The sequence below is a fragment of the Beta vulgaris genome, chromosome 4, assembly GCF_026745355.1.
Source record: "Beta vulgaris subsp. vulgaris cultivar EL10 chromosome 4, EL10.2, whole genome shotgun sequence".
In the NCBI taxonomy this organism is placed as follows: domain Eukaryota; kingdom Viridiplantae; phylum Streptophyta; class Magnoliopsida; order Caryophyllales; family Amaranthaceae; genus Beta; species Beta vulgaris.
The window spans coordinates 51,137,946-51,150,503 of record NC_079205.1 but is presented as its reverse complement, the minus strand read 5'-3'; the positions used below and the strand labels follow the sequence as shown (position 1 = coordinate 51,150,503).

At 34.2% G+C, this 12,558-nt stretch overlaps 2 protein-coding genes across 2 annotated transcripts; one reads left to right on the top strand and one right to left on the bottom strand.

The window, feature by feature from the left end:
* Nucleotides 1-1,933: 1,933 nt before the first annotated feature.
* Nucleotides 1,934-4,283, top strand: LOC104891037 (uncharacterized). The gene has a single exon (XM_010676679.4). It carries the CDS (start codon nt 2,250-2,252, stop codon nt 4,107-4,109), a length of 1,860 nt encoding a protein of 619 aa, XP_010674981.2. The 5' UTR covers nt 1,934-2,249; the 3' UTR covers nt 4,110-4,283.
* A 1,829-nt stretch (nt 4,284-6,112) lies between these two features.
* LOC104891036 (gibberellin receptor GID1C) lies at nt 6,113-8,947 on the bottom strand. The gene is made up of 2 exons (XM_010676677.4): nt 8,299-8,947; nt 6,113-7,679 (listed from the first exon to the last, which is right to left on the bottom strand). The coding sequence occupies exons 1-2, from the start codon at nt 8,335-8,337 to the stop codon at nt 6,654-6,656; spliced, it is 1,065 nt and encodes a 354-aa protein (XP_010674979.2). The 5' UTR covers nt 8,338-8,947; the 3' UTR covers nt 6,113-6,653.
* Between the last annotated feature and the right edge of the window lie 3,611 nt (nt 8,948-12,558).

Genomic DNA, 12,558 nt, shown 5'->3' with positions numbered 1-12,558 from the left:
ATTACATTCAATTTAATTTGATTTAATTTAATTCAATTAAATTTGATTCAATTCTATTCAATTCTATTCAGTTCAGTTTTGTTCGGCTCCAATCAGTTCAGTTCAGTTGTTTTATGCCGAAGAGAACAGGCCCTTAGTCTACACACTTTCACTTTTCACGCATGTCAATGTAAAACTTGAATATAAAACTGTATATAAACTATATATATAAAATTATCATTTTTTTAACAATATGAAACTTTAACAACTAACTAGCACAAACATGTTGTAGACAAAAAGATAATGAAAATTAACCAATTTCATTACCTTTTAATATATTTGTACTTGGTGAGAGGAAGAGATTTAGGCTATGTTTAGTTCACTTGAAATTTTCTAATCTGAACTTATCTGATTTGATCTGAACTTATTTTTTCTGATATGATATGATCTTATCTGATTTACAAGATCTTATCTTTTAGATTTTTCTCAATATATAAGAAAAAATATAGTCATGTGGGGTCTTGTTTGATTCGTCTCAATGAGTACTTTATTAATATTTAATTATTATAATTTTTACTAATATGTAATGAATGATATTTAATAGTAATAATGATTATTAAATATAAGCATGATCTGATCTGAACTTATTTTTTCTGATTAGATCTGATTAAATCTGAAATAAGCAAAAATAAGGTGAACTGAACATAGTCTTATAGATAAAAAAAGAAAAAAAAAAGACCTTAAAAGATAAATGGAGGATAAAAAAAAGAAAAGAAAGAGTGAAAGATCAAGGATATAACTAACATAAACCTAAAGGGAGGACAAAAAAAGAGAGCTAGAGAAGATAGAACATATATAAAGAACACGGATATAACTAACATAAGCCTAAAGGGAGGACAAAAGAAGAGAGCTAGAGAAGACAAAACATAGCAGCCGATATCAAACCTGCGACCCTTGAGCGGAAGAATAAATGTTTTACTGCTGAGTTACGCTTCCTTTCACTGATATAATACGTTGTATTACAAAGATATAAAATATTTTGTTTTGCCCAGTTTTCCTGTTTTTGTCCCGGTTTCACGTGGGTTCAGTTGAACCCACTGAGCCCATGTTGAATCCGCCACTATAATAATCGATTATTCAGGTCGATTAGGAAATATGAGAAGTATAAAAAATCAAAATACAAGTATACAATATACTACCACTTTCTACTACCCGTGCTTTCAAGTCCATTCAGGGAATAGGGATCCATACAAATCATTAGAAAAACAATAAATATTCTTATATCATTACCAGGAAATTTATGTTGGACAACTAATTTCTATTTTTTACACTACCGCGAAGTTTATGACTCAATCTTTTGAGAAAGTTGAAAAAAAAAATTCTTTTATGACTCTTCTCTATAAAAAAAACTAATTAAAATTGACGAAATTGATTTTATTAGGTGAGGTGAATAGATCCTAGATATCTAAAGTTAATTCGATTTTACTCACAAATTCATGTAAAATACTCCCTCCGTCCCATAATATAGTGCTTGATTCCATTTTTTCACGGGAATTAAGGTAAATAGAATCTAAGAGGAAAGTAAAAACTTTTTATCATTAAAATAAATATTGTGTGGAAAAAGGTGATTTAGGAGAGAGAATGAAGAATAATTGGTGAAAGAGCATTAAATGCACCCTTGGGTTGAATAAACAAAGCAAAAAAACTATTTTCAAGAAGCAAACAATAATGATGGCACGATTTTTCTAGGCAAATCACAAAAATTATGGAATTAAATATAGAACCAAGCACTATATTTTGGGACACCCAAAATGGAAATGAAGCACTATATTATGGGACGGAGGGAGTAATTAATTACCAAAATCATGAGGGAAAACGAAAAAGAAAATAATTGCAAATCAAGAACCAGCACGTGGCACCACGTAAACCCTTCTTTTTCCGTTATTTCTCTCTTTCTCTGCAACACCACTAACAACCCAAGAAACTCAACCGTCCTCGAAATTTGCATCAACATTTGAATTTCAAATGACGCAATTTTAAAAGAAAAAACCCTTAAAATCTGTCCTTACATTTTCCCCTTAAATTTAAAAAAAAAAAAAAAAAAAAACCTCCTTCTCCTCCTCCATAAAAACCCTTCTCTCTCACATTTTACTGCGTCTGCATTTACAAATTATTCGCATTTTATCTTCTCTCATTTTCAGCCGTTCAAAAACCCTAGAATTTCACAAAACCTCAGAATCTCAATATTCACTTCTCCACTAACACTGAATATGGCCAAAAAGAAGCAAAAATCATCCGACCCACCAAAACAAAACCCAGAAAACCCCACAAATATGGAGGAAGAACAACTCAACAACACTCAACCTCCTCCTCCAATGGCGGAACAACAACAACAACAAGATTCACTTGATACTGATAAAGAAACGGTCACACAGTTAAAGAACCTTAACATAAGGCTTGTCCAAAAAACCGTTCAGAAGCGTGCAGAGATTAGCGCGTTGATGGAAATCAAGAAATCAATGGAGTCCGAGTTGAACGAGCTGCGTTCCGAGTTGACCCAGTTCAAGGAAGACGCTGAGGTGGCGAAGGAGGGTTTAAGGAGAGAGAAAGAAGAAGCTGAGAAGAAGTTGGAGGAAATGGAGAAAGAAATGAGGGAAGTTGTGAAGGAGAGAGATGAGATGGAGAAAGCAAAGATTGATGGTGATTTTGAGATTGGAACGATGAAGAAAATGGAGAAAGAACTAAGGGGTGAGATTAAGAAAGAGAAAGATATGGTTAAAGAAGTGGTTTTACAGAGGAACCAGTTGAAGAATGAGTTGGAGGTTTTCGATGAGGAGGTTAACAAGTTAAGGAAGAAACTCAGGGAAGCCGAATTGAAGGCGATAAATGCGGAAGATGAATTGGAGGAATTGAAGTCGATGTATAAAGATTCTGTTGATTCATTGAAAGAAAAGGAGGAGGAAGTTGGATTGTTGAAGAATGAATTGAGTGTAATGGGGAAGAAGTGTGAGGGATTGAATGGTGAAAAGAAGGCGGTTTCGAAGTCGAATGAGGAATTGCTTAGGGAGGTGAATAAGAAGAATGGGAAGATTGTTGAGTTAGAGAAGGACTTGAGTGAATTGAATCGTGTTCATTTGAGGGTTAGTGGTGAATTAGAGAAATTGAGGGGACATTATTTTGAAAAGGATAGGAGTAGTGCTGAAGCACTTGAGAAATTGAGTGTGTTAAATGATGAAATGAGTTGTTTAATGGAGGAGAAGAATGAGAAGGAGAAAGAGATTAAGAGGTTGATGGCTGATCAATCGATTATGTTAGCGAGTTTTGATGAGATAAAGGATGAATTGAAGAGTGTAGGACAAGATCATGAAGATGCTCTTGTACAGAATGATAGATTGGAGGAGGTGAAATTGAGACAACAGGAAGAAATTTCGATGTTGCGGAAGCGATTGACTGAAGTTGGAGGAAAAGCTTCATCTATGGAGAAATCAAACAAGGGTTATGTTGAACAAATGAAGAAATTAGTCTCTGAAATTGATGATCACAAGAAAGCATTGGAGAAAGTTACTACTGAAAGAGATGAATTTAAGAAGAGTTTGGATGAAGAGAAGAAGCATTGGGAGATGTTACAAGCGAAGGTATCGAAAATCTCCAAGGAAATGGAGGAAGCAACTAAAGCAAGTAAAGACTTCAATGGGATTCAGAACAAGTACAACAAACTGGTGCAAGAGAAAGAATTGGTTGAGAAAGATCTTGTGGCTGCTAAGGGGAAAATCGACGAGCTAGAGATGAGTAGCAAGGCAAAAACAGAGATGTTTGAGATGGCTCTTTCTATGTTACGAAACTCGATCCTGCAACCGTTGATGGAGAACGAGAAATCGAGTGGAGATGAAGGGATTATGAAGGCGAATGAGCATGGAGAAATGGGACCGATATTGGCTGAGTTGGAATCAATGAGGGTGGTGTTTAGGAAGAAGGAAGAGAAGGTAGGGGAGATGCAACAAGAGATGGCGAATTTGCAATGTAGTTTGATGGATGTTAAGAAGAAGAAAAGTTTCTGGACTATAGTTTCTTCTGCAACAACAATTTTAGCTGCTGTTGTTTCTTATGCTTATGCATCTAGAGTTCGTTGATGGGTGCAAAATAGAGAAAAACAATGACAAAGTTAGTTGATAGTTAAAAACTAGGTTGTCTGTCTTTCATACTCGGAAGATTAGGTTGGGTTTAATTTTGTTTTTACAGTTTCTAAGTTTTTGGTGAAAAAAGTGAACTTGCAATGAAATAATACTTGTTAGTTGTTACAAGAATGCATAAACTTTGGATAATATTGTCTGTGTTGTTTTGTTATTATGCAATTTGACAAAAGGAAGAAATAATAGTACGGAAATATAATAGCTGGTTTCAATTAGAAAAAAGAGGTGTCTTATGAATAAATCCAAGGTTTCAACCACTAGTAATGATGGAAATAAATGTTATAAGGCATAAATAAAGTTCCACAACTATATGTCTAGTCAAAAAAAAAAATCTCCAACTAAAATCAATCATGTTTCTTGTTTGGCAACTTGCTTTTATAGCTTCCAAAGAGGAGAAACCCCACTTTTATCCACAAAATCAATCATAAGTAAAGCACTTGTTGTAAATTTGATAGTAGCTTTCTTAGACCACACTATTATGTACCTTCATCCCTGACTGGGAATAGGAAGAGTGAGTGTGACAAATGTTAATCACATCAAATTGATTAGGAGGAACTAAGAAAACTCAAGAAAAATAACAGATATTGATGCTTTAAAAAAGGAATAAATTGCCCATCTTCCAATCATGTCAATTAAACTTTTAAGAACATTTTAAAAAAGATTATATTATTGTAGAAATGTAATCACACTTTAGATGTGACGGGGTGAATTAGGTTGTCTAGATGTGTATAACCACACATTTTTCTTTGTTTTTGAAAGACGGAAATGTTGTACGATATATTTGGGACGAACTGAATAACACTCCCAAATTGCCAAGCATGGTGGTGCACACTTTAAGGTTTTGTCAGTTAACCAATTAATCAAAGTTCATGAAAATTAGCTTATGAATTTAGTAATACTACCTCTGTTTTTATTTAGTTGCAACGTTTTGACTTTCACGCTTGCCAATGTATAATTTCAAATCGTTTTATCTCTAATTGTATGTAAGTAAAATTTATAAATATTTGATATTATAAAAGCTTACATCGAAACGAATCAAACAAGACCCTACATGACTATATTTTGTTTAACATATAAATCAATAAATGTGGTCAAATAAGAGAACATGAATAGTGCAATTTGTCAAACGTTGCAACTAAAAAAGAACGGAGGTAGTATATTATAACCCCATGCAGATACATGAAGTGTTTGTCGATAAGCTACGAGTTTAGATTCATTAATGACTTACCAATTAATGCTCATCGATATGAATCTTATTTGAAAATCTAATGTTGTTACACACAAGCTAGTAAAGTGTACTATTACTTTCAACTATTGTACAATATTATAGCCTTTATAGGTAAGAATGATTATATTGGGATGATGAAAAATAATTTAGACATAAGTTTGTTACTTGATTTAAATGAAAATTCAATAAAGAATAAAAGGAGTCGATTAATGAATCTATAGTCAAGAATCGACATACAACATAAACCTGAGTGCACCATATACGTATTGTAAACTTGTGAGCGATTAAATATCAACTTTCTGGTAGTGTGTGCTAGAGTGCTAGAGCTTTTGATCCAAGAAGTGTAAGGATCCAACTTTACTCTTTTACACTTTTAACAATTGATGTAACCATTGTAAAGATTGCAATGCAAGATGAGAATTGAGAAGGTCATACACGTACGGAAAGAGATTGTACCCTACACAATTATTGATCCAATAAGAACATGAACAGGTACTCTTTATATCACCGATATTCGGAAAATGCAACTTTCAAAGGGATGCAAAGTTCTACTTGCAATGAATTACAACCACAAAGGCTAGTTTGCAAGATTCTCCATTCAACCATACAATAAAAATGATCCATGCATCTAGATCTTCTATTGAAAACGTCACAAGAAAAGTAGGAAAATACCATGAAGAAAACAAAAAGGGCAAAAGACAGAAAGATAGACTGATTAGATAGTGAAAAAAGGATAATATTAGCACACTTTTACACTCAATATATTGAAGAGAGAACTATATGTATACACATACAGGTTTTACAGTATCTATGGAGAAACATGTTGCCCATGTCCTCTAATTAGTGCTATACTAATATTAGCGATAGTCGCACACTCCAATCAGTAGAGCATCGCATCATAGCCTGCCTAATGGTGTACTTATCTTCCATTTCGGCCACAAGCAAAAGAAACAACCAGCAGCAATTGCTCCGAATTGCCCGGAACTCTCTAAGACCCTACTACTATAACTACTGACAACTTCATACATAATAGAAACTACCCAGTTTAGGTAATTCTGTGACTATCAAACACTACTTTAAAACTAAGTTTAACCTGATTTGCAACCGGACGAAAGGTCAGCTAACCATACATATTAAACAGACATCAAAGAGAATAATTAGCACTACTCACAAGTCATATGATAGGTTGCACACAGTGGTGAGCGAGTTACCCCAAAGTGACATATTATCAACCTTTCTTTTCCTGATCGAATTAGCTATGCAATCAGACCCATAAAGTTTCGGATTTCATCCATGACAGTGTAGAAGTGACTGTTATTTGGTAGCAAGTAGAATCCAATTGTTGCCTCCTCCAAATATAGAAGCTTCACATTGTGACCTGCTTTCTTCAGCCCTTCTACATATGCTAATTGCCAATCTTGAATAAGATCCAAACCCGCTACCACAACAAGAGATTTAGGAAACTTCAATCCTTCAAGGCTCTGACCACGGGGACCAAATGGATTACATGCTGGATGGTCCCGATTTTCTCCTTGAGGAAGAAATGCTCTCCAATACCAATCACGGTCCTGCAAAGTCACAAAATATTTCCCATCTAAATTCTTTTCTGATTTAGTCCTCTCTTCCCCACCAAACATAGGATTGAGAAGAATATTTCCCAAAACTTCAATATCAGAATCGACTGCTCGTAAAGCAACATGGTAAGCTATATTACCACCTGAGCTATCTCCGGATAAGTATATATGTACTTTTGCATCCTTACTTTGGAGCCAATTCCTTGAATTTACCCACTCAAGAACTGTCCATCCGTCATCATAGGCACAGGGGTAACGGTTTTCAGGAGCACGTCGATAGTTTACAGAAACCACCACAGCCTTACAAACCTGAACTAAACGACGACAAAGTGTGTCATAGATAGCACTATTGGCAGAAGAATGAGCAAAGCTTCCCCCATGAAAAAAAATTATCACAGGAACAACAACATCAGACTCAACAGGCTTCTCAAGGTCCATGATCGTCCTGGATTCCCCAGCTTCTTCTAGCTCTTCTTCTTCATCTTCTTCAGCTATGGCTGGCCGATATATCCTACAAAGGAGGCTAGTACGACGATCAACAATAACATCGAATGAAAGAACACCATTAACTGGGTTTGCATTAGCAGGAACTTTACGATCAAGGAATTCAGCCAGGTGACGGTTAAAAGTACCATCAGGACGTCGAAGCAGATTGTAAGCCAACTTGAAATTCGAGATCAGGATCCATGTATTCAGTGGTACAACCCTCTATAAATCAACAAAACATTGAACAAAAGATCAACTTTCCTGCACTTCTAAGCTATGAATCTATCATAATAAGGCTCTAAAAAACACCCCACACACAAAACATACAAAAATGTGTATAATCATCTACAGTCTTTCCACAAAGCCATAACCCACTTACCCAAACAGATTTAAAGAATGAAAAGTCAAAACACATAATTGCTGAAATTACTAACAATAAATACAAAGTAAATTTCAGAATTAAAGCCCTATTAGTTGAACTGTTGAACTGAACCCACCAACAAAAAGAGCCTAATTCAATAGAGAAGACATAAACCTAACAACCCACAAGCTAAAAATGTTACCAAACTAACAAATATAGAAACAAATCAAACACAAAAGATGCTAAAAACAAAATTTGCCTGGCCAAATAACAACTAGTGATGCTCAACCTAACAAAAACAAAAACTACAACTTTATCCCTAAAAAAATCCATCCAAAATCCCAAATCAAGAACAACACTCTAAATTCAGACCCAAAAATTGAACAATCAAAGCATATATCAACAAAAATTGAACAATTAACAAAATTATAACCACAAAACTAATATGAAAAACAAAAATAAATCAAATAAAATAATTACCTTTGACTCGTTAACATTAACTTCATTATTTCCAGCCATAGATTAGGAAGAATCTTGAGTGGAGAGCTCAAATAAAAAACAGCTAAAATCTCCAAAAACCCAACTCAGATAACATCAGAAAAACAATCATAAATAAATCTAACCCCCCAAAAAAAAACGCGTGAAAAGGACAGAAATTTAAAGATGCAGCAAAACCCAGAAACTATTTTTCTAATTTTGTTTTGAAGTAATATTATAAAACTAAAAATTAAAAAAAAGGAGGAGAGAGAAAGTGCAGAATAATAACCAGTTGTGAAGTAGCTGCAAATGTAAAAAGATACTTAAGAGAAAGAAAAAAGAGAGTTCTGCAACAAAACAGAGAAGACAAGGACAGGGAAGAAGAAGTAGAGGAGAGGATGTGCAGGATAAAAATGTGAGGCGTAAGATAGTGACAACGCATAGACCACGGCTAACGCGCAAGTGGGGCGAATTGAAATTCTACGCGATTGAAGAAGAAACTAGAGAGAGAGAACGGTGCTTTGAAGGGGGAGATTAAAATCTGAGGTCCGGAAGAAGTTGCTTGAGTTGAGTGTGGGACCAAATAAGTGTAAAATGAATTCAATTGAGTGTGTACAAGTTTGCTGATGAAATGGCTTTTGGTTATTTGTCTTTTTATTTGGTAAGTTGCCGACCCCTCTAAGGGTAGGGAGCAAGGAGTAAGGACTAAGGACTCTTCTTAAAGGAAAAGGACTGTTGGCCATGCTTTTGTTGAGGTGAAAGAGCGGGGGAAGATAAGGGGAATTTCGATTATTTGTAATGTTGAATAGAAAGATATTTGATTACTGATAATGTTAACTGAATCAGGTTAGAGTAAGCAGATATGGTAAATAAAGTTGTTTTTGTTATGAGTTATATGAGAATTAGATTTTGAATCTAGATACTAAAACGATTCATAATTTTCATGCGTCGGGAAACTCGGTAAGATTGAGAGTAAATGATTGATTGTATCGAGAAGCACAAAAGGTTGTAGAATGACTGGTGTGAAAATGAATTTGACAAAACCATAAATGGAATCGTGGATCGAACCATCTTTTCTAGTGATGGATTGCCTGCAAATACACGATTGGTAACATGAGATGATAGGAAACAACTGTATTATTAGATGACGCGTAATCGAATTATCAAATGTTGTACCTGTGACATTGGGGTGTATTTGGACTTGGTTAATGAGAGTCCTTGAGCTATTTTGTTGTTGTAAATTATACCATGGCCACCACGACCTTTATTGCAATGATCCTATGACAGGCTACATCATTGAGCAATGTTTCATTGAGTTGTTGAGGGAGCTAAAGAAGTAGGAGTGTTGTTGTGAAGATTTGTGCATCAAATGCATGATGTGCATGGCCCTGGTTCGACTTTATTAGAATGAAAAAAATGATGGCTCTAAACCCATGTGCAAGATAAGAGAAAGAATCACTTTCTTACGAAACTTGATATTGTATTATTATCCTCTAATTAAGTCAGTCAAATTTTGACCTTTTGTCTATAATCTCTTATTTGAAATGTACGCAATAGATCATAGAATACTACCAAGTAAGGAAAAGCACTCACTCCTCATTATGAGAACGTATTGTGTCGGACTCGTCCGACCATAATCTTTGGTCGGACGACTTTCAGGTGGTTCCAATTTTTTTTTAGTTAGGCTTAAATTTTTTTTCAATTAGTCTTAATTTTTTTTCAGTTAGTCTTCATTTTTTTCAATTAGTCTTAATTTGTTTTCAGTTAGTCTTAATTTTTTTCAGTTAGTCTAAATGAAAGTAAGTTACCTCTAAATGAAAGTAACTTAGGTCTAACTGAAAGTAACTTAGGTCTAACTGAAAGTAACTTAGGTCTAACTGAAAGTAAATTAGGTCTAACTGAAAGTAAGTTAGGTCTAACTGAAAGTAACTTAGGTCTAACTGAAAGTAACTTACCTCTAAATGAAAGTATCCCGGAACCAAAATTAGAGCATCTGAAATCACATGGAATCTTTTCACCAAAAAGAACACTAATCCAAGTTGACCTACTGAGAGTAGCAGTGAAGAGGAGGATGAGGACGATGGCGACGATGAGGAGGGTGGTTGGTTTCAGCACCACCATGAAAACAATCTTCCAAAAACCTTTGTAATTCCCCCAATAAAAACAACCCCCAAAAAACAAGGTTTCAAACTCTACGAAAGAAGAAACAGCATCAAAAACTTAATTAGTCCATTAGCAGCAGCAGCAGCACATAATAATAACAACAATGGTTTTTCTGTATTATAATCACCTCGTCATCAACCAGACATTCTTTCCCCTAGTTTACTAGATTTCCCATCTTTAACTTTGAGTCCCGTTACACCCCTGGTTGAAGATCCTTTCGATAAATCTTCACCATCAATTGGTCGTGGTATTGTTAATGCTAATGCTAATGGTAGTAGTTCAGTCATCGATCGGGTTAGGCACTGCCGTGGATCCTCCGGTGTCGGTGGAACACATGAAGTCTGCAGTACTGCGGGCCATTGAAGTAACCGAGGAGCATCCCGTCCGACGGAACCTATTGGGTCAGACGGTCTGACCCAATAGTTTCACCCTCATTATTTATGTAAATTAAACTAAAATGATACCTTATAGTGGTGTCCGTGGTTTGGTTAGGTTCGATTTAGGACATAACCAAGCCAAACAACAAAAATATAGTTTGATAAGGCCACAAGTTGTTATATACCTAATTATATATCTGTCAAAAAAATAATATAATGCACTTAATCTTAATAAGAGACTAAGTAAGGATGAAGTCCACATAGATAAGGTGGAGGAAAGAGAGGTCGAAGGATCGGAAAGAGGAATGGAGAGAAAAAGTAAGGGCAAGCCCTACAATGTGAATGGTTTTATCATCAACATGATTTATGACATATATTTATAATCACGCTTCAAAATGCATTATTAAATTGTAGAAATTATTAATGGGCGCAGCCCCAAGACTATATAGTTAACACTTATTGATTTTCAATTTTGAGGATCTACAATACAAGAAGATTCCAACAAGGATATTTTGGTAATTTTATGGATTGGAGATATCAAAGCAGATTAGTTTGGTATCAAATTACAATCGAATTGGTGTCATAATTTTTTACGTTGGTACCAAAATGCTAACTCGGTACCAAATTAGTTTGGTGCCAAGTTTACTGGGATTTCACACCAGCTTACATCTGGGTTGATACCTCCAACCTTTAAAATTACCAGAATACTCTTATTAAAGTCTAAATAAACTCTAACAATGAAACATCAATAACAACTTAGGGCCTGTTCTTTTCGGCATAAAACAATTGAACTGAATTGAACCGAATTGAACTGAAATGAATAGTGATATGTGAGAGTAAAAGTATTGTCTAGAGCTGAACTGAACTGAACTGAAAATAAGCTGGGGAAAACAGACTCTTACTCATACAAATAATCTCAATCCTAGTAAACTCTAACAATGAAATTTCTCTTTTTTTTATAAAAAAGTCTCTTCACTATATAGCTCCAATCTTCATAGTTAGCCTATACTTCATCAAAGTCGCCACTATTTTAGGTGGATTGCTAAAGATGTTTAGCGATTATTTATGAAGATTATAATTAGAAATCCCACTACATTAAAAATGTATGGAGAAAGAGAAAACCTTATTTCTTTATAAAAAGTCTTTTTTTATTAATTAGATAAGGGTTTATCAACACAATATAAGAAAATAAGGTTATGAAAGTTACTTTCTATAAAGTTAAGGGCCGCCATTTAAAATGAAGAAATAAAATTTCAACCATCTATAATTTTGCAAATTAAAAGGTCACCGTCTAAATTTCCAAAAAGAAATTTATAAATCATGATCAAATACACAAAATCACTTCACTCGTGACTTAAAAAACACCATTTGTCTCTCATACTTTTGACCATGATACTCAAACACATTTAAAGGGAAACTAAATAATCAAAATTATATAAAATAATGGGTGTCTATTTATAGTTTTAAAAAGTTATGGCTAATGGCTTTTTTCCTTTCAATATGTATTTCCTCATATATATAATTTTAAGTTTTCGAATGGATAAACAAAGAAATTTTGAAAATTTATTATGTACCCGATTTTTTTTTTATTTGCTACACTTCTTGTTTTCACATCGTCGAATGTATTATTACTTTGATCAACGATATTTTTAAGTACACATAACGAATAATTATAGAAAATTTGATATCATAAAATTATGCATTAATATGAATTAAACAAGAT

Coding starts and splice junctions, on each gene's coding strand:
- LOC104891037 (XM_010676679.4), top strand. CDS start 2,250: ATGGCCAAAAAGAAGCAAAAATCATCCGACCCACCAAAACAAAACCCA.
- LOC104891036 (XM_010676677.4), bottom strand. CDS start 8,337: ATGGCTGGAAATAATGAAGTTAATGTTAACGAGTCAAAG. Junction 7,680..8,298: donor TTAATGTTAACGAGTCAAAG/GTAATTATTTTA, acceptor GTTGATTTATAG/AGGGTTGTACCACTGAATAC.